Here is a 23677-nt window from a genome sequence, read left to right on the forward strand (position 1 = left end):
GAAGTCGTCTGGAAGTCGTCTGGACTTCTTGGAAATCTTCTGACAAAGTCGTCTGGACTTCCAGGAAGTCGTCTGGACTTCCAGGAAGTCGTCTGGACTTCCAGGAAGTCGTCTGGACTTCCAGGAAGTCGTCTGGACTTCCAGGAAGTCGTCTGGACTTCCAGGAAGTCGTCTGGACTTCCAGGAAGTTGTCTGGATTTTTCTGAGCGTTTTGGTAAGTTCTTATGTCTGATTTTTCTTCATTTGGTAACTTCTTGTTGTATAAAGTTCTTACTTTTTTCCCAAACTAAAACTCTCCAAACCCACTCTAATCTCTTTGACTTAAAAACACCAAACTTTATATGAATTTTTCAATTTTGTCTCATGTCTTTGTTACTAATCTATTTTTTTTTTTGCAGGTTTTTAATTATTTGGTACTCATCTTCCACTAATTTAAAGGTAGATCTATTATTTTTAGATATGTATTTTTGTGTGTTCTGTAAAGGTAGATTTATCTAATCTTCCACTCATTTTTTCTGTTTTTAAGCCATTTGAACGTTTTTGAATATGCAGGTTTTTCAGATCTGGATTTAATATGCAGATTTTTCAGATCTGGAAGACTTCTGGGACGACTTACTTGTTAGTCGTCTGGAAGTCGTCTGGACTTCCTAAAAGTCGTCTGGACTTCCTAAAAGTCGTCTGGACTTCCTGTAAAGTCGTCTGGAAGTCGTCTGAACTTCCTAAAAGTCTTCTGGCAAAGTCGTCTGAACTTCCTGGAAGTCGTCTGGACTTCTTAGAAGTCGTCTGGACTTCTTAAAAGTTGTCTGGTCTTGTCTACTCAAGTGGAATCCAAGCTTGTCTTTGTAGATGAATGATCTATAATAGTTTTGTTTGTGGTCTGTTTTATGAATTGCATGTATACTCTTTTAGTTGTGAATTTTTTGTAAAATCAGTAATAATGTTTTCCAAGATGTATTAAATGTGCTAACAATGTGTTTACACATTTACAAATCAATGAAATAATAGACTTCAGTAGCCTTTTTCTTATCTTTGGATCTCTCATATGCAATAATAAACTCCAATGGCCTTTTTCTCATCTTAATAAACAAGAATGTTGGTAAGAGATGGAAACAAACAATAGTAACTAGTCAAAACATATCATATTTTTTATAAGTTTGCATTGAAAAACTTAGTCAAATTTAGTAAAACTAAGGGAGAGAACATATTTTGTAAATATAAGTTTTACATATCTTGAAGTTACTTATCACTCTTAAAAATACAAGTTATTCAAAAACTAACGTAGAAGACTTAAAAACTAGTGGAGAAGACGCGGACGACTTCAATCTAAGTTGTCTAGACGACTAAACTATATGTCGTCTGGTCAACGCAGAGGTTATTTTTGCAATTGACTTTGAAATCTGTTATTTCGGACGACTGAAAGTTAAGTCGTCTACTATTGTTTGGTTAAAAAAAAAACTCCAAAAAAGCTAGACGACTTACATTTCAGTCGTCAGAGGTTAGTTTTGCATTTGACTGGATTATTTCAGAAGTTTGACTTTTTGGACGACTTACATTTCAGTCGTCTAGTGAAAATTAAAATAATAATATTTTTTTAAAAGTAGACGACTTACAGTTAAGTCGTCATAGGTTAGTTTTGCAATTGAAAAAAAAAACTTCAAGATTTAATTATATACAGACGACTTATAATTCAGTCGTCCACGAGACGACTGAAATGTAAGTCGTCCAGGATTTACGAGGTTTGACCAGAATCTCGGAAAAAAATCCTGGACGACTTACAATTAAGTCGTCTGGTGGACGACTGAATTATAAGTCGTCTGTGTATAATTAAATCTTGAAGTTTTTTTTTTCAATTGCAAAACTAACCTATAATTACTTAAGTGTAAGTCGTTTACTTTAAAAAAAATATTATTATTTTAATTTTCGCCAGACGACTGAAATGTAAGACGTCTGGGGAAGTCAAACTTCTGAAATTATCCAGTCAAATACAAAACTAACCTATGACGACTGAAATGTAAGTCGTCTAGGTTCTTTGGAATTTTTTTTGAAACCAAACAATAGTAGACGACTTAACTTTCAGTCGTCTCAGGTTACAGATTTCAAAGTCAATTGCAAAAATAACCTCTGCGTTGACCAGACGACTTCCAGGTAAGTCGTCTACAGCCAGACGACTGAAAGGTAAGTCGTCTACAGCCAGACGACTTCCCAAGTAAGTCGTCTGACGAACAGATCTGGAAAAAAACTCGATGTCATACCTTAAATTGGTGAGATAAGTTCCTTAGCATACATAAGGCTTCTCCAAGCACACATAATCACAAACGGAAGTCACCCACCCATAATCGTTAGCTTCTATGACTCTATGAACCATAAAAATTTTAGAATCAAAATCTTGAGTTTTTTTAGCTCATTGTGGAGAGAAAGTGAGAGATATGTTGTGTTTAGTTCACAAGAATGGAAAAAGAAGAAGGGTAAATCGATTTTAGGAGCATTAAGAGCTTCAATTTGGTTGTTCATGGTGGTTGTGGTATTGATGACAATGGCAATCTTGTAATTACTTGAAGATGATGAGGGTGAGAGAGTAAAAATGTCATTTTCGAAAAAAAAATAAAAAAAATTGATGGTATTTTCGTAAATTATATGAACTTGTGGGGTGAATAGGACAAAACCAATTTTCAAAAAAAAAGGAGGTTAATTTTGTGTTTGACTTTAAGTTGTAGGTCAATTTTGCAAAAATCCCAATAATTTATAAATATTTGTAAATAATTTTAAAAGGTTAGTTTAATTTTTTTTTACATTGCAAACTTAAAATATTTAGAATAGTTATGTTTAAAGGTAAATTTAAAAAGGTAGAGTATCAAAAGATTTGTAGTAGGGGTGGGCACTTTATCCGATATCCGAAGTGGCACCCGAACCCGATCCGAAAAAACCGAACCGAAATCCGAACCGAAGTAGCAAAATACCCGAACGGGTATTGAATAAGGAGAGATTGGATACCCGAACCCGAACGGATAATACCCGAACCCGAATGGATATCCGAAGATAACCGAATATATGTATAATTAACCTTATGTTTCTAGTTTATATCTCTCATTTTATATAAAATATTTATATTGATACTACACATAATTTAAGTTCATATGATATACATACAATTCCGGAAAAAATGATTTGCTACTCACTTAAAATGCATGTCAAGTTTTTTATTTCAAAAATTAACAAAAAGTTATATCCAAAATTAAAAAAAAAATAACTAAATTAGTGTCTTTTTAGTTTTAAAATGTTATGTCCAAATCTATTAACCATTCAATCTATTAAAAATAAAAAATTAGTTAACTAAAAGTTATATTTTTAAATACAATAAACTTGAGAAATGAAAATTTTAATATTTTTTTTCAAAATCTAAATATCCGAACCCGATCCGAAATAACCGAATCCGAACTAAAAATACCCGAACCCGAAGTACAGAAATACCCGAACGGGTTCTAGACCTCTATACCGAAATACCCGAAAATCCGAAATACCCGATCCGAAACCGAACGGGTACCCGAACGCCCACCCCTATTATATTATAATTATTTTGTAGTAAAATTAAAAATGTTATTGATGACCAAAGCTGGAATCCTTCTAACCGATGGAGAGGTTACCTTTTTCTCTAAATTTTATTAGTCGAGAGATTACTTTGGCTTCAGAACTCCTACCCTCGTTTCTCATTTCTCTCCTAAATCCGCTAGATACTCCTTGCTCATCCGCATCAGCTGAGAAAATTCGATTCAACCATTTTCCGATCTCGAAACTCTCCTTCTCTCAGATCTTAGCTCTCCTCTACCTCTCTAATGGCGATGAGAGGTGTCGATTTCAAGTGGTGAGCTATCTTCAATCTTTCATTAGGGTCCAATATAAAGGACACGACTTTCGATTCCGTGGGTATCTGATTTGTGTGTGTAACGTTGCAGGTACGATGGGTTCTTCTTGTCGATGCTTGCCACCAGTGTGTATCCTTTTTTATCTCTCTCTCTCTCTCTCTCTCTCTGCTTGTTGGTTTCTGCAAATTTTGTTTTTTCTTTTGGTCGTATTGTTCTTGCTTGGATCGAGCTGAATGTTGTCAATCCGGATGAAAAGGAGAGTAGGTTTACTCCTAAAGATCCAATTTTTATCGTCTTCTCATGGAATTGAGGAACTATAATAATTTTGTTCTAGGGGTTTAAGGTTGATTTGGATGACCTCTCTATTTCGTTTCCTTAATCTGTCTTTGTAGAATCATTGTTGCTATCAATTGGAAGAGGTATAGTTCGTGCGATTACCCTTTGCATATTTGGATTGTGGTTGGTGCCTTCTCACTTCAGCTTCTTCTTTTTTTTGTTGTTGCTCTTACCTGTTTAGCTTCAGTTCTTTTTGTGTTCCTTTCCTCTTAACTTCTTCAGGTCGATTACACCACCGTCTTTATCTTCCGCGTCTTTATGTTTGTTGACAATGGTCTTGCTGCTGGACTTGGCTTGTAAGTTTCATCCAAAGCTTTTATTACTGTGATTTTCAAGGTTTTGCCATTTGTAGAATCTTCATGGTTTCCTAGACTTGTTATTGAAAGAAGAGCTGTTTGTTTTGTAACTCATTGAAAAAGATTAGAATTATGAAAAAAAAAATATATATATATATATATATATGGTAATATCAACCTTCTCCTTCTTGTTATTTATATGAATTGTCTGGGTCATTTATTTAACATTGAATTCTTGTATATATTAGGGATTTTGGAAGTCAACAACGGAACATTGGGTTTTGGGGGAGAGTGGTGGTGCTATCTGTCCTATCTCTGCTGCTGTATCCATTTCTGTGGGCTTGGACTGTTATCGGTACTATATGGTTTACAAGGGCAAAAAGCTGTGTAAGCAGTTCTTATCATCATGTCTTAAGGATTATTCTTGTTGCAAATCCTGTTTCTGAGCTTTATGTATTTCGCTTGCCATAGTTACCTGAAGATGGCCAAAAATGGGGTTTCCTCATATGGCTCATGTTCAGCTACTGTGGCCTCCTCTGCATTGCTTGCATCTGTGTCGGAAAGGTAAGGCTCTCATCAAACTTTTTTGCTGGTCTGAAGAGGACACCTCGCTAATATTAGTTTGCTTGACAGTGGCTGGCGCGAAGACAGGTGCACTCACTGCGTGCGCAGCAGGGAATTCCGAGTTCAGAGTTTGGTGTAAGTTTCATTTTAGTATTTCTTTCTGACCCTCATCTGAGTATATATATATTTTTTAATCAATGTCTGTTTTTCTTGTGTCTAGATTGTGGTTGACATGATCAGGGTACCGGACTGGGCATTTGAAGCGGCAGGCCAAGAGATGAGAAGCATGAGTCAAGATGCTGCTACTTACCATCCTGGACTTTACTTGACTCCGGCTCAGGCAAGTCCTCTCCTTTTGTTCTCAGTACGTTAAGCATTTAGTAACTTGGTCCTTTAACATGTATATGACTCGAACCTTCTCTATCCTTGGTTTCAATCTCACATACTGGGTAGTTATGTTCTGATGGGCATATTCTGTAGATAAGAAATTTTCATTGCCAAATATCTGATGCTTGATGCTTTATAAAACAGACAGAAGCTGTTGAGGCACTCATTCAAGAACTTCCAAAGTTCAGGCTAAAAGCTGTCCCAGATGATTGCGGCGAATGCTTAATCTGCTTAGAGGAGTTCCAAATTGGGCATGAGGTACTTTACATCTCTGTTCTAAATTGTCTCCATTGCTAGGGATTAATCACTTTCTGGTAGATATTATTAAGTACAGTACTGTGCTTGCGTGCTTTCCATAGATGAGCCGAAATTGTCTAAATTTTTGCAGGTTAGAGGATTACCATGCGCCCATAATTTCCATGTGGAGTGCATAGACCAGTGGCTGCGTTTGAACGTCAAATGTCCTCGGTGCCGGAGCTCGGTCTTTCCAGACCTTGATCTCAGCGCATTATCCAACCTCCAGAGCTCAGAAGCACAACACCCCTCACAAGGGAACACAGAAGCTCGGTACATAAGAAGCCAACCACAAAGCGAGAGCTATTTCTTGAGACTTCAACCCGTAATTCACCCTGTCCACACAGACATAGCTCTGGAGACTGCAGAGAATGTTGGAGTTCCTCCTTTTTTGGCCGGTGGATCTCAGTCTAGGAGATGAGAAAAATAAGTGCGAGTCTGAAAATTCTACTCATTACTAACTCTTTGATTGATCGAAGGGTAGAAAAAAAACACATTTGGAATCTACCCCGATCCCCTTCAAAAGTTTTCACCTTTGAGGCTTTGACAGTCTTGCAATGTAAATAAATTGTGGTTTAAAAAAGAAAAAAAATCTTGGGGGGCTTTACATGAAGAATTGTTTGTTCAGACTCTTAACGGTAGAGAATGTTCGTATATCTTTACTTAGTTATGGTTTCAGGTTGACAACAATTTTCTATTTTGTTTACCCAAATCATGTGAATTGGTTTCAAAAACATACATTATATATATCGAAGTTAATATGCATCATGTACATATCGATTTTGTACTAATCCTTTCATAAAACCTGCACTCAAAATTCAATGACGAGAGATTTTTGAAAGGGTTGGTAAGGTGATTATGAATATGGTCTTAAGAGTTTGATTTTTGTCTATTTATACAACTTTTTCGTGCATAGTTTACCTTTAACATTGTTGAAGGATTTTGGAGGAGATAAGTTAGTGGTATAATCGTCTTTAAGTAGTCGTCAGATAGAACCTAGATAGAACTTACTGAATCTCTGTAATATTATTTGAAAAATCAAATTTACTATGCGATTGATTACATAAATATCTTTAATGAACTAAAAATATTATATATGGTTGATATTAATAATATATTTCTATTTTTTTTATAATAAAATTTTAGTTACTTTTTAAATTTAATTTTTCCTTTGAAAACACACATAAATAAAAAAGAAACTATTTATAAAATATAAACATACAAACATTTATATATAAACGAACTTTGATTATTTTTCTAAATTTTCCTGAAATCAATATAAATAAAAAAGGAAAACATATAAACTTTTAATATATATAACAAGATATATATATATATATAACGTAGCTTCACAAAAAACTATAAATATAAATTCCTTTTAAAATCTTCTTCTAAGAGATAATAATATTTTTACTTTGAATATATTAACTTATTTTGTTGTTATTCTTTTTTCATAATAAAGTTTTTAGTTAAATTTTTAGTTTAATTTTCCTTTTTGATAAACACATAAATAGAACATTAAATATTTATAAAGTATAAACATATAAATTTTTATATATAAATGAATTTTAATTATCTTTTCTAAATTTTCTCAAATATCCACAAATAAAAAGGGGAATATATAAACTTTTACTATATATGTATATATAGCGTTGCTTCGCAAAAAAGAAAATAAAATATAAGTTCTTTTAGAAATCAATAAATTTTTAATTTGAATATACTAAGTTTAATATATTATAATTAATAATGATATTTTCTTTTTATCAAACTTTAATAAGTTTTTAACTTAAATTTCATTTTTTTTAAACACATAAATAATAAAAAGGTATATATATATATAATAGAAATTATATAGATTCTACATATAAACGAATTTTTTATTCTTTGTATTTGTTAAAAACATAAACAAAAAGATATCTATATTATTTTATTTTAAATTAATTTTGTAAAATTTTAAGATATATTTTACAAAATAAATTTAAAATAAAATAATATAGATATCTTTATTCAAAATAATAATTTATTATAATTATATTTTTATCAAACGATTACTTACTTATGAATAAAATAAACAAAAATCGTTGCTGAATTTAAAAGAATAAAAGAAACTCAATATACCAAAATAAATAACTGAATTACTGTCCAAAAAAATTGAAATAATATGAAATATAATATTTAAAAATCACATATCTGATTAAGATGGTAACATAATGATATTTAATATAATTTTTATTTATTTATCATACATATAAATTACAAAATAACCTAATACTTATAAACAAAGAAAAATAATATTTAATAATACTTATAATTTAATTATTTCATAAATATTTATATTCGTGCATGAGCACGGAAAAATCACCTAGTAAAATATATTTGGACTGCATATTTCATTGAATAATGCGGTGGGGACGGATATATAAATTTCTAAAACTATTTGTGATCTGATTTGCTTCGTTTAAATAATCATTTATTCTATCCGATCTATTACACAATTATTTAGATATTTGATGTCTGAATATCCACAAAATTTTATTTTAACCGGATATCCTATTCAATCCTTATTAACTAAAAAAACTAATAAAATAATAAAAATACAAAAAAAATAAAATCTTATAACAAAGTAATTTTGTACCTTTTAAAACCTCAATAAAAAATAATCAATTTAATACATTGAAGCATTATAAGACTTACATAAAATATAATAATTTTATAGTTTATATATATAATTCTTTAAATATAAATATATGCTTATAACATATATCTTTGTTTCCCAAGTCTATAGTGAGTTACAAACAAAGTTTGGATATATGTTGCTAAAATATTAGTACTTCTAATTTGATTTGTTTTACGAATATTTTATATTACTATTTGTTTTGATTTGTGGAATTACAAATATTCGGATTCTTAGTGTTTGCACCAAAACAAAGTATGAATAGGATCGCAATTTACTGGTATTTTATGCAGTTATGTACATTTATGTATATATATATGTGGAAGATAATTATCTTTTTGATTAACATGGATATCACAGATCTATGGAAGAGCCTAAACAATTCTTAAGGGGAAATGTATCCACATATAGACTCTTTCTCTTGTTGTGCAAATGGGAGGAGAGTAAGGGTTTATATTCGTGTGAGTTTCAATAAGCAATTTGACTTAGTTTTTATGAATCGAACCTGAAGTGTGTTGGTATCCAAATCCGTCTCCTGATTACTACTCGACCACAAGGTCTGGACAATTATTTTTGACACTAAAACCTTCATATCAACAATGTCCAGGTATGATTATAACCGTATTTAAAGAGTAATTCTTGGGTTCACCCCCTAGGGTGAACCTATAGGTTCACCAACCAATAAGATTTAGTTATTTCAAATCCGATATCTTTTAAAAAAGGAAACAAAATATTGTCAAATTATATTACGTTTTTAAAATTAAAAAGAGTACAAATAAATAAAAATAATAGTAGTTGCAAAAAAAAAGTTTTCAAAACAACTAATACCATAAACAAAACACTAAACTCTAAAGCTAAAGCCTAAACCCTTTGGTAAACCCTAAACCCTTTGATAAATTTTAAATTCTTGAATTTTAAAAAAATATATTTTTAACACAATCAACAAAACACTAAACCTTAAATCCTAATCCTAAACCCTAAACCCTTGGGTAAACCCTAAACCCTTGGGTAACCCCTAAACCCTTGGATAAACCTTAAACCCTTGGGTAAACCTTAAACCCTTGGGTAAACCCTAAACCCTTGGATAAATCCGAAACTTTTGGATCAAATCTTAAACTTTAAGATTTATGATTTATTCAAGAGTTTAGGGTTTACCTAAAGGTTTAGAGTTTAGGATTTAATATTTGTTGGCAGTATTAAAAATACTTTTGAAAAATAAATTCTTTTTTTTTTTGCGATTAAAAAATCTTATTTTTGTGATTAATACAATTTTTATTTTAAAAATATAATATAATTCGATAATATTTTGTTTCTTTTTTTAAAAGATACTGAATCTAAAATGACACAATCTTATTGGTTGGTGAACCTACAGGTTCACCTAGGGGGTGAATCCAAGAATAAGTCGTATTTAAATGATTATCACAAACTTTTCTCTGAACAATCGTATAAACAACGAGTGGGCTAGCTAGATATGTCGGAAATCCTTAAGCCCTTAAAAACCTCACCGTACGTGAGTTTCTACTTTAAACATCTGGAGCTTATGATCACCATCACGAAAACAAGATATTCAGTTGAAGCATATTTTTATTGGTCAGGAAACAATCTATACTAGATGATAATCCGCGCGCATGCGTGGAGTGAGTTTTTATAATAATGTTTATTTATTAAATAGTTTTAACATTTTGCAACACTACAATATTTATCGATTATAAAATAACGAATAAAAATATAGGTCTCTTAAATATACCATTGTTGTTAAAAAGTTAACATATTACATCTCATTTTAATTATTTTTAAGACTTCATATGCGTAAAATAAAATTACGTTTTGCGGCTGACATAAATCATCAAAACCAAATAGGTAACATCGATTGTATAATGACAAAAGAAGATTAGATTTCCTGCTCCCGATTTGTTTACTATTAACTCTGCATAAGTAAATTCATTTTCTACCTCTATAAAATTGTGCTTTCATTCTCGTCTTTGTTTTATTGATATGAGTTAAATTTTTTTTTTTTAACTTCTTCTATGAATTTGGTGAATTAAATAAGTATCAATTTAAAATAATGGATATCTGTAAAAATTAGTTTCACTCCAGATAAATATCTAAAAATCAAAATTTTGAAAAAAATCATCTGCAAACTATATTAACAGATTAGTGTTCAAATCTAATATATCAAGTTGTTATAGAATATATAAGTTTAGACTCGAAATATAAATGTCTGTCTAGTATATATGCACCAGTTTGGTCTAAAAAACATCTAATTCTAAAACAACAAAACAAATTACTTATTTCACCAGTTCGGGTAATATCTGAATCCAAACGGGTAATATCTGAATCCGAATGGATATGCGAAGATAACCAAACATAAGTATACTTAACCCTATATTTCTAGTTTATTTCTCTCATTTTATTCAAAATATTTATCTTAATGATGCTTATTGCTCAAAATTGGATAATATACATATAATTATGGACAAAATTATTTGCTACTCACTTAAAAAATATATTAAGCTCTTGTTTCTTGCATTAACAAAAATTGCATCTAAAATTTCAAAAAAACAACTAAATTAGTGTCTTTCTATTTTTAAAGTTTTATCTCCAAACCTATTTATAGTTTGATTTTTAAAAAAATTAGAAAACCAGATAAGTTAAAATATATTTTAAATACAAAAAAACTCAAACAATGAATCATTTATTTATTTTTTCTTCAAAATTTTAATATCAGAACCCGACCCAAAATATCTAAACCCGAACATAAAATACCCGAACCTGACTCGAAGTGTAGAAATACCCGAACGAGTTTTATACCTTTATACTAAAATACCTGATACGAACCCGAACGTGTATCCGAACGCACACCTCTTATCTGATCATCATTTGTATCTTGCTTGAACAAAAAAAAAGTTAAGCCATTGTCACAAAATTTTCAATGTGGGATTTTTACCATTTTTAGTAATTTATAGTCGTTTTTTTAAATTCAAAATATAACATATAAGAAAAAATCTAATTTTTTTATTATATGCTTAATATGATTGTTTAATTTCTTTTAATATTATAAAATTAAACAAAAAAGAGAGATGTTAGAAAAATTGTTATCAAATATGTATTATTCATAATCATTAATTATCATATATATATTAATCATATTAGGTAATTTCGTAGCTTTTATTTAAGGAAAGAAAAAATATTCTTTTGTACACTACTAATTAATTTGATAGTTAGTTTAATGAAAAAACATAGTATATGTTTATATGGACCAATTTATTTTTCTAACAATTATAAGAATCATATCATGATGACATATAGCTACGAAAATATGTTGTAATGTTCCGAAATTAATATATAGGGGATTCTACCGTGTGTATCTATATTTTTATAGGTCAAGAAACAATCTATATTCCATTGAAGCATATTTTTGTACGATGATATATATACGCAATATCTTTATATCTTATCAAAAAAAAATATAAGCAATATCGTTTCTCTAGAATAATTGAGCTCAACGTAAAAACCAAAAACTGAAAGAAGTATAAATAACAAGCTTTGTAGGCATGTATATGTGTATATATTATAAATATAGGATACGAATATGTCTACCATCTACCATAAACGTTTATAATGAATAAAGATTCTGCACATGATCTCCCCCACCATACCAAAATGTGTGTATACTTACGTATAAACACGTGCATGTTTGTTTGTACAGGATTCGGTTGATTAGAATGATAAACTTAGGAAATGGGGTGACTAAAGACGTTTTATTAGAATCAAACAAGGGATTACAAGATTGTCGGGAAAATAAGGAGACAAGATAGAGGTTTAAACAACAAGATCAGAGTGATCGATGGGAAACCCTAAATCTAGCCGCTTAGTGTGTAGTTTGTCCAAAAGTCCTCTTTTCGTTGCCTCCTCCTTCCCTCTTATAGTGCCCTTGTGCGTGATGCCCTAATCGCGCCTGTCCTTTGGGCCTTGTCGCCCAAAGGCCGAGTATGTGGGCCTTGGTACTGTTTCGTCCAAGCCGAGTATAGCTGATCGGCTTAGCTGACCGGCTTAAAGTACTCTAGGGTCGAGCCGACGTCTCTAGCCGCTAAGCCGACTAAGCTCGATCGACCTTGTCGGGCTAGGGCCTGTTATTTGATGGGCCTTGTGGAGGGATGTAATCCATCTCCTACAATAAGTCCCCCCCCAGTTCACTTGTGAGCGGCTTGTCGGTCTCAGTGAATTTGCGGGTCAGGTTCGTTCATATAACAGGACCTAATGCCAGCGACAGCTCGTTTTACCAGTGTATGGTTTTAGTCGCGTACCGCGTCTAGTCGCTCCGCGTTACATCTTCTCACGATGCGTTGTGTTTTACTCGGGAGGTAAAATTCTCTGACTAAGAGCCCGGGTGGTTTTACTCGGGAGATGAACTTCTCGAATTAGGGGCCCAGGCGGTCTTTGGATGGTTAACTCTGTTGAGTTGGTTCGGGCTAGAACCAGAGATTAATTTCGGTCCGGTTTCTTGATTGAAAACCGGTTTGGGCGAGAAACCGAACCGTCGCGAGTAGGTTTTTGGGCATTTAGGCGGCCTTTGAAGCCCATTTAGGCCTTTGTAGACCTAATGATGATGCTTCGAAGAATGCGCCTCGTTTTTGCTATAAATAGGCGTCTCTCCTTTGCTTTCGTCATTCTTCTCTGCAGACTCAGGTATTCCACTTTCTCTCCCTTCTCTCTACTTTTATTTTCTCTCTCTAGATAAGCCTTCTGTAGCATAGGGTTTTCCGCTAGCGATCTAGCTAGTTTAGTCGTCCCCCCGAGTAGAAAGGATATGGCTCCAGGGAATCGGTTATCGCGCGAGGAAAAAGGAAAGGATATAGCTACATTGCCGAGCCCGGCTAGGGATGCGGACGGGGGTCCGTTGGAGGATTTCGACATAATCCATCGTGATGCTCTGCGGGATACGGATAACATGAGCCTTTCCCAGCGTCTTTTGGTCGCTGACGCCCATAGGCAGTTTCGCGAAGAAATCGAAGGAAACGTTGAGGACGAGGATAGAGAGGCGAGTGGTTCTGAAGCGCCTAGCCTTGTCGTAAGACCCATGAGACGGGCTCATCGGAGGGGTCGTATCGACCAGTCAGACCGTCTCCCCGCTCCGAGAAGTGTTCCGTTCGACGAAGTAGACTGCCGTCCTGTGATATATCACCCTGGTGGGATTTTCGAAGAACTACCTTCGCTGCCTCCCGAAGCGTTACGCGACCCGCGAGTTCAATCGTGGGGAAACGTTTTCAGTTCCTGTTCTTCCAACGAGACCGTGAAGAATTTGCTAAGGGAGAATGGTGGCGCTGGAGTCACCTTCCTCATTCCGTCAACCGAACAGCGGCCGTGGTCGCCACCGGTTGGTTACCAGTGCGTGTACGAATGCTACTTCAAGGATCAGACGAAGCGCTGGTTCCCAATCCCCAGACTGATCACGTCTTACGCGTTTCGTCGGGATATCGCCATTTCTCAGCTTCTGAACGGGTCGCTGCGCATAGCTGTCATGTTGATGGTTATGGCAGCGGAGATGGATGTTTCGATGAGCGTGAGGGTGTTCGAGGAGCTGACTTTCACGAAAGCGGAGCCGAACGGGATCTTTTCAGTAAAGATGCGAGCGAGTTACAACGTTTTGACCGGTCATCCCAACAAAACGCAGGATTGGCAACGCGCATACTTCTTCATTAAGTCCGACGAGCATGCCTTCGAGGAGCCGCCGGGGGACGATTATCGCGTTTTATGGAATCAGCAACTTGGTAGAGATTTGTCTGTTTACTCGTATTCTGGTCGATGGTTCTGATGCTCCCTTTTTCTTTTGCAGTTCGTCATCCCAATACAATTGCCTATCCCGAGAAATTCTTCGAAACTGCTCAACTGATCGCGACGCACAGTCATCTCAGGTGGCCGGATCTTAGTCGGGAGTGGATACATCGGCAGCAAGCTAGGATCGCTAGAGGTAAAGTTGCTGTTCACCTTAGGGAGATGCTCTTGAACCTTTTTCGTAGTCTTCGTGTCTGATTTCTCTTTCTTTTACAGTTGATTGGGAATCGAGACTTCCTTGTGTACTCGGTCCCCGCAGATCACGTCTCTCCCTGTTTACTCGGAAACAACAAAAGCTCCTTAACCAAGCTAGAAAGATGGAGGGAGTTCCCGATTTGAGTGCCCTGTTGAAAGGGAAGCTTCAAATGCTCTCAACGAAGTCGTCTTCTGCCGGTGCCTCAGAAGTCAGGCCTGTTCCCGTAGATGGAGATGTGAACTCTGAGCCGCCAGCTCAGAGTTCCCCAAAGAAGAAGGCCAATAAGGCCAAGAAAAGGAGTGTCCCTTTGGAGGAGGCACCATCCTCTGCTGATGTCTCTGAAGTCGCGGCTAAGAAGAAGAAGAAGAAAAAGGAGAGCAAGAAAAGGTCTCGTGAGGAGGCTTCTGTTGAGGTTTTGGAGACCTCAACTGCCGCGGGGAATGATGATGCGGAAAGAAACGATCCAACCAATTCTACTCGGGGATCACCTGAGGAACGTCCCAAGAAGAAATTGAAGAAAAAGACAGCGGAAGACGATGGGACTTCTGCTCCCGGGATCCCTTCTAGAAGTGGGGAACCGGCTACCGAAGCCGGAGATGGCTCACGGGATGAATCTCCGTTGAGTAAGGGAGCCCCTTCTTCTTCTACGAGGGAGACGGGTGCGGGAAGCGGAGGTTCGCTTCCGCGGAAGGCGGGAGGAGGAACTCGCTTTCCGGATCGCGTAGAGTTCCTTTACGACGAGGCGACTCCGTTGGTTCTGAATCCACTTCAATGTGCTGAACTGACCCGTCAGATCCGTGGTGGGACCAAAGAGTTGCCGCCGATCGACGACTTATACTTCAAAAAGGAGTACATTGACGCGGCTATGGCGAGCAGACGGGTAAACTCGCTTTTCCCTTATTTCCCTTTCTCTTTCTTAAAAATTTCCTAAGTCTTTATTGCTTTGTGCAGAGTGACGGAAGCATGAATTATCTCGTTGAGAAGTACGACAGCACCTTGAAGCAGACGATGGTTCAGCTTGGCGCCTCGGAGAAGCTCGCACGGACCAGATTGGGCGTGATCGAGAGGTTACGTGCTGAAAACAAAAAGGCCTGCGACAAAGCGGCCAAAGAGAAAGAGGTCCTCCGAGTTAAATTTGAGGAGTTGGAAGACAAGCTGAGGTCTGACCGTCTCGCGAAGAAGGACGCTTTACGCGAGAAAACTCGCTTAGAGCGGTTGGTCGCTTCCCTCGAGAAAGAGAAGGCCGAGCTCGAGGAAGAGAGGGACGCTGTCGTCGGAACGCTGGTCAAAGAGAGGCAACGTCTGAGGGACTCTAGGGTTCAGGAGGTCACCCGCGAGAGGATCAAGGTTCAAACGGCTATGGCGGACAAGTCTACTCGCTGTGTAGGTAAGATGAAGGGCTATCTGGATCGCCTTAACGCGCTAGAGAAGGCCAAGAATCTAAACGGGCAGGCTTCAGGAACAAAAAAGTGCCTCGAGATGATAAAAGATAGCGGGATCGAGATTCCGCAGAGTATGATCAACATCTTCTCGGAGCAGGAGAAGATGTATGAGGCTGAAGTCACCAAACTTTACCTCGAGCCATTCTCTGAGGATGACTTTGCTCTCTCTCCTCTCAACCTCCCTTCTCGATTTGTAAGTGAAGAGCTCATGGGGGTACTCGACCCGTACGGATCGAATGTTGGCTTGATTAGCCACGAATCGGCTTCCCAGTTGATCACTTCCCACGAGGCGACCGAAGATCCAGTCGATGAGCCGATGGTAGACATTACTTCCGCTCTGTCGGAGCGTATTGTCGTTCCCGAAGGAACTGCCGTCGAGGAACGTCCCGACGGAAACGATCCCGAGGAAGCCGGGGACGCGATTCAAGCAGACACGGGGGATGTAGCCACCGAAGATCCGGTCCTGGTTTCTTCGTCTGAGGAGCGAGAAGAGGACGAGGTGGGCGAGGAGGAGAACAGGTCGCCACCGGCACTTATCGAAGAGACGGTCCCGGTCCCATCAGTTTCAGACCCTCCTGCTCAGGTTGAAGACCTTGGCGCTCGAGCCGTTGAAGAAGAAACGGTTGAACCGCTTGACCCGAGCAGGGACGACCAAGACATTGTCGTTTGATCTTGTTGTAATATTAGGATGTTTTCATCGGTGGTCTTGATAGACCTTGTTGTTGTATTTTAAGACTCTTTTTCCTTTGTGTTTCTCATTATTTATTTGCAACTCTTTTAAGCGATTTCGGTTATCTGTTGTGTTTGGAAAACATCAGATTTTTATCCTTAATCTTTTGCAAATAGACAAGTGATGAACCGGTAATTGGTTTTACTCGGCTGTCATCATGTTTCGATAACAAAGAGTTGAGTATAAGAGTGGAAGGTTCTTCTGTCCGTTTCCTCAGTGACAATTAAGTAACCGGGTAGCTAAGCCGTTACATTTTAGTCGAGAGAAGGCAAAGATTCACTCTGTTTAGTCGGTTCAATGCTTAGGCATAGGTGAATCGCGACTATTAAGGTCCTGGAGCCAAGTGTCTGATCAGGACATAGCTGTAAGCAAAGGAGCGTGAGTGTCCGCGTGTCCTCTGCTGGAGGCACGTGAGCCATTCGATGTGAAAGTCATTATTTATTCGATTGAGACCTAGGTAAGGTTTTGACTTTGGTTTTGTTACAGCTGGACCTGTTAAGGCTGCCTACGTACCTCGGTTGAGGATCAAGCCATTCGTAGTTAGTTTTTCCCGAGTAAAAGTGGCTGTGAGTGGCGCATTTACTCGGTCGAGTAGAAGTGACCACGGAGGTGCATCTACTCTGTTTTTTGTTACAGCTGGACCTGTTAAGGCTGCCTACGTACCTTGGTTGAGGATCAAGCCATTCGTAGTTCGTTTTTTTCCCGAGTAAAAGTGGCTGTGAGTGGCGCATTTACTCGGTCGAGTAGAAGTGACCATGGGGGTGCATCTACTCGGTTTTTTTTTTTTTTTTTTGTGTGGAAATACTTCTACGAGTAGAAACGTCGTAGGTGCATTGAGTTCCATGATCGTGGGACTTCTTCGCCGCGCGACGTTTGGAGTCTGTATACGCCAGGCTTGATGACTTTAATGATTTTGTAAGGTCCTTCCCATCTTGCGCCGAGTTTACCGGCGTTGAGTTCCTTGGTGTTCTCAAACACTTTGCGCATGACAAAGTCGCCGAGTTCCAGAGGTCGTGCGCGGACCTTTTTGTTATAGTAACTCTCTATCTGATGTTGGTAATTCTGGATGCGCAGCAGGGCTTGATCTCTTCGTTCTTCTATCTCATCGAGGGCATCAAGTAGCATTTCCTTATTCAGCTCGACGTATTGAGGCATTTTGGAACGTCGGAGGCTTGACACGTTAACTTCAGCAGGAGCCATGGCTTCGACGCCGTAGGCGAGAGAGAAAGGTGTCGATTTAGTCGATCCCCGTGGAGTCGTGCGGTGGCTCCATAGGACTCCATCGAGTTCATCGGCCCAGTGACCCTTTTTCAGGTCCAGACGCTTTTTAATGCCATCGATGATAAGTTTGTTGGAGGACTCGGCTTGGCCATTGCCTTGCGGGTAACGAGGAGTGGATGGGCTTAGTCGAATGTTCCACTTGCCACAGAACTCCTTAAAGTTGCCTGACATGAACTGCGACCCGTTGTCGGTGACGATCTCATAGGGCAGACCATGGCGGCAAATAATGTTTTTCCAGACGAAACCGCGGACTTCTTTGTCTGTGACTTGAGCGTATGCTTCGGCTTCGATCCATTTAGTGAAGTAGTCGGTCAGGACAAGGATGAAGCGTCTTTGGCGGGAACAAGGAAGCGGTCCTATGATATCCATCGCCCATCGCATGAACGGGTAAGGGGCGGTGGTTGTGCGCAACATCTCGGTTGGACAATGGATGCTAGGTGCGTGTCGTTGGCACTTGTCGCAGCTTCTCGCGTATGACTCGCAATCAGCGTTCATCGTCGGCCAAAAGAAACCTAAGCTCCTTACTTTGATTGCTAACCACGTCCGCCCGAATGATTTCCGCCAGCGCCTTCATGTGTCTCAGCCATAACCCTTGCTGTCTCGTCGCCATGGATGCATTTGAGGAGCACTTTACTCGCCGTCCATCGGTGCAGTTCATCGTCAAGAACGACGTAATGGGCGCTGCGGGTTTTTAGCCGGCGAGCTGCCCATTTTTCTGCTGGGAGTTCCCCCTTCGAGAGGTAGTCGATGAACTCGGTTCTCCAATCTGGGCCAAATCCGTCGTCGTCTGGAGCAATGGGCTCGACGACCTGGGCGACGAGGGTTTGGTCGGTCAGTATATCGATGCTTGGTTTCTCGATACGATGTATCGGGATTGTTCGTTTCACTTGATCACGAAGCTTGCTGCCAAGGGCAGCGAGGGCGTCGGCGCAGACGTTCTCGCCTCTCGGAACTTTGATGAGTTCGAAGAATTCGAACTCTGCTGCCAAGCTTTGCACTATTTTGAGATAGGCGTCCATTCGATCGTTGCGGGCGTCGTAGTCGCCACTGAACTGACTGGCGACTAACTGGGAGTCGCAATAAGCGCTTAGTCGTTTAGCTTTGACGGCTTTTGCTAAGCGGAGTCCTGCGATCAGAGATTCGTATTCTGCCTCGTTGTTTGACGCGGGAAAGCCAAAGCTTAAAGACTGTCTGATTAGCTCGCCGGTCGGGGACTGTAATTGGACTCCGGCACCTGCTCCTTTGTTGGTCGACGATCCGTCGACGTGCAATGTCCAGTTTGAGCTTGGGAATGTGAGATCTTGCTCTAATTCTGGGGCCAGTTCGACCAAGAAATCGGCAAGGACCTGGGATTTCGCTGCCGTGCGGTTCTTGTAGATGATATCGAGCTCGCCGAGTTCGATGGCCCACTTTGTGAGTCTGCCGGATCTGTTAGTGTTCTGGAGTATCGTTCGGAGAGGCTGATCAGTTAGTACTTCCACGGAGTGCGACTGGAAATACGGTCGTAGTTTTCTCGCTGCTTCAACAACTGCTAAAGCCATCTTTTCTAGAGTTGGATACCGCGTCTCTGGTCCTGTCATGCGTCGGCTCGTATAGAAGATGGGCTTTTGCTCGCCGCGGTCTTCTTTTATCAGAACGCTGCTGACTGCAGCCTGTGATACTGCGACATAGAGAGATAGAACATCGCCGACGTCTGGCTTAGCGAGTACTGGAGGTGTAGTCAGGTACTGTTTGAGTTGAGTGAATGCTTCCTCGCACTTTTCGTCCCAAATGAACTTTTTATTTCCTCGCAGGAGATCATAGAATGGCAGGCACTTGTCGGTGGATCTGGAGATGAATCGATTTAGAGCGGCTATCCGGCCTGTGAGCCGCTGCACTTCTCTGCTGTTCTTCGGACTCGGGAGGTTTAGAACCGCAGAGATTTGCTTTGGGTTCGCCTCGATTCCTCGCTGTGTGACAATGTAACCGAGGAACTCGCCAGAAGAAACCCCGAACGTGCACTTTGCTGGGTTTAGCTTCATGCCGTACTTGTTGAGAGTTTCGAAGCATTCTTGTAGATGGCGGAGGTGATCGGTGGCATGGAGCGACTTAACCAGCATGTCGTCGATGTACACTTCCATGGTGACGCCCAGCTTATCTGCGAACATCTTGTTCACAAGCCTTTGGTAGGTTGCTCCGGCGTTCTTCAGACCGAATGGCATGACCTTGTAGCAATAGGTTCCCCTATCTGTGATGAAGGCCGTCTTCTCGCGATCATCCGGGTGCATCATTATCTGGTTGTATCCGGAAAAGGCGTCCATGAAGGTTAGCATCTCGTTTCCAGCCGTGGACTCGACTAAACGGTCGATGTTGGGAAGAGGGTAGCTATCCTTTGGGCAGGCTTTATTCAGGTCGGTGAAGTCGACGCAGACGCGCCACTTGCCATTTTTCTTTTTGACGACTACCGGGTTTGCCAACCACTCAGGGTAGCGAACCTCAGCAATCGAACCTGCGCCGAGTAGCCTGTCAACTTCTTCGTTTCGGCCTTAGACCTATCAGGGCCGAGCTTGCGTCTCTTCTGTCGGATAGGCTTGAACGTTGGGTCGACGTTTAGTTCGTGAGTTGTTATAGTCGGGTCGATGCCTTTCATGTCTGCCATAGACCAAGCGAACGTGGACACGTTCTTTCTGAGGAAATCCAGAACTGACTGCTGCATTTCGTCGGAGAGGTATGCGCCAACTCTCACGGTGCGACTCTGGTCGGCGTCATCAATAGGTAACTCGAGAACCTCGTTTTCCTGAGAGTAGGCTTTTGAGGTTGGAGGGGACACTGAGTTAACGGGTAGTGACGTTCGTTGGAGTTTGACTGTGGCGACTAGGAGATCCCTAGCGGCCTTTTGGTCCCCGCAATGTTTTTATCTTCCCGTCCGCGCCGGGGAACTTGACGCACTGATGGTAGGTGGAAGGGACAGCCTGCATCGAGTGTAACCAAGGGGTACCGAGTATAGCGTGATACGGAGCTTTTGTGCTAACGACGGCAAATTTGACCGTTCGAGTAACGCCGCATGCGCGCACCGGGAGGCGGATCGTTCCCAAGATAGTTTCGGATGACCCATTGAATCCTGTTAGCGTTCTGGAGGACGCTTTTATGTCGTCGAGGTCGACTCCCATCTTCTGCAGAGTTCCTCGGAAGATGAGGTCAACGGAACTTCCGGTGTCAATAAGGATCTTGGTGACATCATACTCTCCAATTCCAAGGACGACGAGGAGGGGATCATTATGGGGCGCGTGAACACCTTCAGCGTCATCTGGTGAGAAGGTTATCGGAGGATGACTTGTCGGTTTAGTCGGCCACTTCTGGGACGTCGCGACTTATCGACGATAATCTTTCACGGAACGGACTGAGTCGCCGCTAGGGGAGCCTCCCATGATGACGTTCAAAGACTGTCCCGTTTGTACTCGCTTGGAGTTCAGTAAGGCGCGGAGGTCTTTGGGTACGCTGGTATCAGGAGGTGGAAGTTGAGGCTGACCTTTAGCTCGCTCCAACTGTCGTCGTAAGTCTGTTGGTTTTGAACGGTTGAGCTTCACGCGGAGATCGCCTGCTCCGGCATTGAGTTTATCTCGGAGGTCGCTAATTGGCCCTTCGTTGTTGTTGCCATCGCTTGTCGAGATGCGCCGAGACTTCCGTGCATCCAGCATCGTCCGGAGATCTCTGCGTGTGGTATCGCCTTCATTTTCCGGTTCGAGCTTCCGTTTAAGGCTGTCTCTCAGGTCTCCGAGTACAGGCGAATCGTCGTTATCTTCGTCGGACGACAAGGATTGCTGAGAGAGTATAACCTCAATGCGTCTGCGATTAGCCGGATGCTCTTCGTCGGCTGAGGAGTCTCCCCCGCCGTTATCCCTTGGGGTTTCTTCCTCGTCGTCTCGTTGCGGAGCGTCGTTTTGTCGACCTTTGCCAGTGGCTTTGCGCTGGGCCCTTCTTTCTTTATTCTTGCTCCAGCTCTTACCGTTCTTTGGTTTGGCTTTCAATGGCTCAAACTTAAACTCGCCGCTTGCAAGGGACGAGAGGTAATGCGCGTAGAGAGATTTGCATTCTGAGGTATCGTGTCCTTTGACGTCGTGATACTTGCAATGTTTGGTGAGGTCGACGGTCCGGGAAGGCCCTGCTGCTGATCCGACTCCCGCTGCGGGTTGGGTGGTGCAAACAGAATCGACTTTTTGGTCGGGCGACTCGAGTTCTCTTACCCACTTGTTCCACCCCTCCCCGCGAACTACGAGAGTGGAGATTGGTGCGTTATTCTCGTTAACGACATACATGTAACCGTCTTTGCGACCGTTTTTGTCGTTTGGAGCGTGTTGGCGCGGTTCTTGTCGCGCATTTGCGTTCTTAGCCGCTGGAGCCTTGGGCGCGCTCATCTTGCTGAGGATTGCGTTGGTGTCCTCCTCCATTCGGATGAAGTTATCGGAGCGTGCGATAGCGTCTTGGAGCGACTTGGTTGGGTTCTGGTACAGGTCTTCTCGGAACTTGGAGTGGACCCACAAGGTGTTGCGCAAGGCGTCGATAGCAATTCCGTCTGGGATCTCAATCTTCGACACTACGGCTTTGAATTTCTCCATGTACTCGCGCAAGCTCTGGTCCTTTTTCTGATTGAGGTTCCACAAGCTGGATGCGGTGGCGCTGCGCTTTGTGAACATGATGTATGTCTTGAGAAAAGCTGCTGATAGGTCGCGGAAACATCCGATTGAGTTCTCTTCCAACTGGGAGAACCACGTCAGGGCTTGCTCGTGGAGAGTCTCGACGAAAAGCTGGCAGTAACCTGCATCCCTTTCGTCGTCAGGGAGTCGAGCTCGTGCCATCGCGATGTTAAAAGCTGTCATATGTTCCACTGGATCTCCGCCGGGCTTATACTCAGGTAGGCGCAACTTTTCTATCTTTCCGAGTTGCACGCTAGTTAGCGCGCGAGTAAAAGGAGTACGCGAGGTTGCTGCGAGTACACTCTCTATTTGCGGAGCTGCGCTGGTTACTTGGTGGATCTTCTCTCCCATTTGTTGAAGGCTGAGTTTGAGCTCGGCGAGCTCGCGTATTGTCGTGAGATCTGAACCTGCTGGGAGAGCGTCCGCGAGAAGGGCTTCGTTAGGCTCCGAGTCGTCAGAGATATGGTCGACTCCGGTTGCCGTAGGGTTTCTGTTGAAGAGGCGGCGGCGTATCTGCTGGGGATGGCTCGTCTGTCCATCGGGAGCTGTGTGCGCCACGACCAACGCAGCGAGTTGGTTGTCTTTTGGACTTCGTCTTGGCGAGCGAGTCGAGCCATGACGGAGCTCATGAAATCTGAGGTGATGGGCGGCGCGGCCGCAGGCGTGGGTGTCGGTTCCACGCCCAGAGCGCCGAAGGCGGCGTCGTCTTGAGCCATGTAGATCTAGAACGTTGCTTTAGTCAGCCCCACGGTGGGCGCCAATTGTTTATACAGGATTCAGTTGATTAGAATAATGAACTTAGAAATTGGGTGACTAAAGACGTTTTATTAGAATCAAACAAGGGATTACAAGATTGTCGGAAAATAAGGAAACAAGATAGAGGTTTAAACAACAAGATCAGAGTGATCGATGGGAAACCCTAAATCTAGCCGCTTAGTGTGTAGTTTGTCCAAAAGTCCCTCTTTTCGTTGCCTTCCTCCTTTCCCTCTTATAGTGCCCTTGTGCGTGATGCCCTAATCGCGCCTGTCCTTTGGGCCTTGTCCGCCCAAGGCCGAGTATGTGGGCCTTGTACGGTGTCGTCCAAGCCGAGTATAGCTGATCGGCTTAGC

At 40.7% G+C, this 23677-nt stretch overlaps 3 protein-coding genes across 4 annotated transcripts in view; 2 read left to right on the forward strand and 1 right to left on the reverse strand.

Annotated features, from left to right (window-relative positions):
• The first annotated feature begins 3613 nt into the window (after window positions 1–3613).
• On the forward strand, window positions 3614–6506 carry LOC103249163 (E3 ubiquitin-protein ligase SIS3). Of its 2 annotated transcripts, XR_004458760.1 has the most exons (11): window positions 3614–3859; window positions 3951–3989; window positions 4253–4319; window positions 4419–4492; window positions 4741–4879; window positions 4964–5056; window positions 5126–5191; window positions 5277–5396; window positions 5588–5701; window positions 5832–6262; window positions 6322–6506. XR_004458760.1 is itself a non-coding variant. In NM_001301891.1 (10 exon segments), coding segments are annotated over 10 exon segments (1068 nt in total).
• Window positions 6507–11879: 5373 nt separating this feature from the next.
• The window catches only part of LOC103873181, a 31551-nt gene continuing 19753 nt past the window's right edge, over window positions 11880–23677 (reverse strand). The window contains exon 6 of the mRNA XM_009151607.3: window positions 11880–12106. The gene's annotated coding sequence lies outside the window, so the exon portion shown is untranslated. The remainder of the gene's footprint in view (window positions 12107–23677) is intronic.
• On the forward strand, window positions 13222–16554 carry LOC117126072 (uncharacterized protein At3g60930, chloroplastic-like). The gene is made up of 4 exons (XM_033273444.1): window positions 13222–14182; window positions 14248–14382; window positions 14463–15322; window positions 15394–16554. The coding sequence occupies exons 1-4, from the start codon at window positions 13222–13224 to the stop codon at window positions 16552–16554; spliced, it is 3117 nt and encodes a 1038-aa protein (XP_033129335.1).

This window comes from Brassica rapa, chromosome A06 (assembly GCF_000309985.2).
Source record: "Brassica rapa cultivar Chiifu-401-42 chromosome A06, CAAS_Brap_v3.01, whole genome shotgun sequence".
Taxonomy (NCBI): Eukaryota; Viridiplantae; Streptophyta; class Magnoliopsida; order Brassicales; family Brassicaceae; genus Brassica; species Brassica rapa.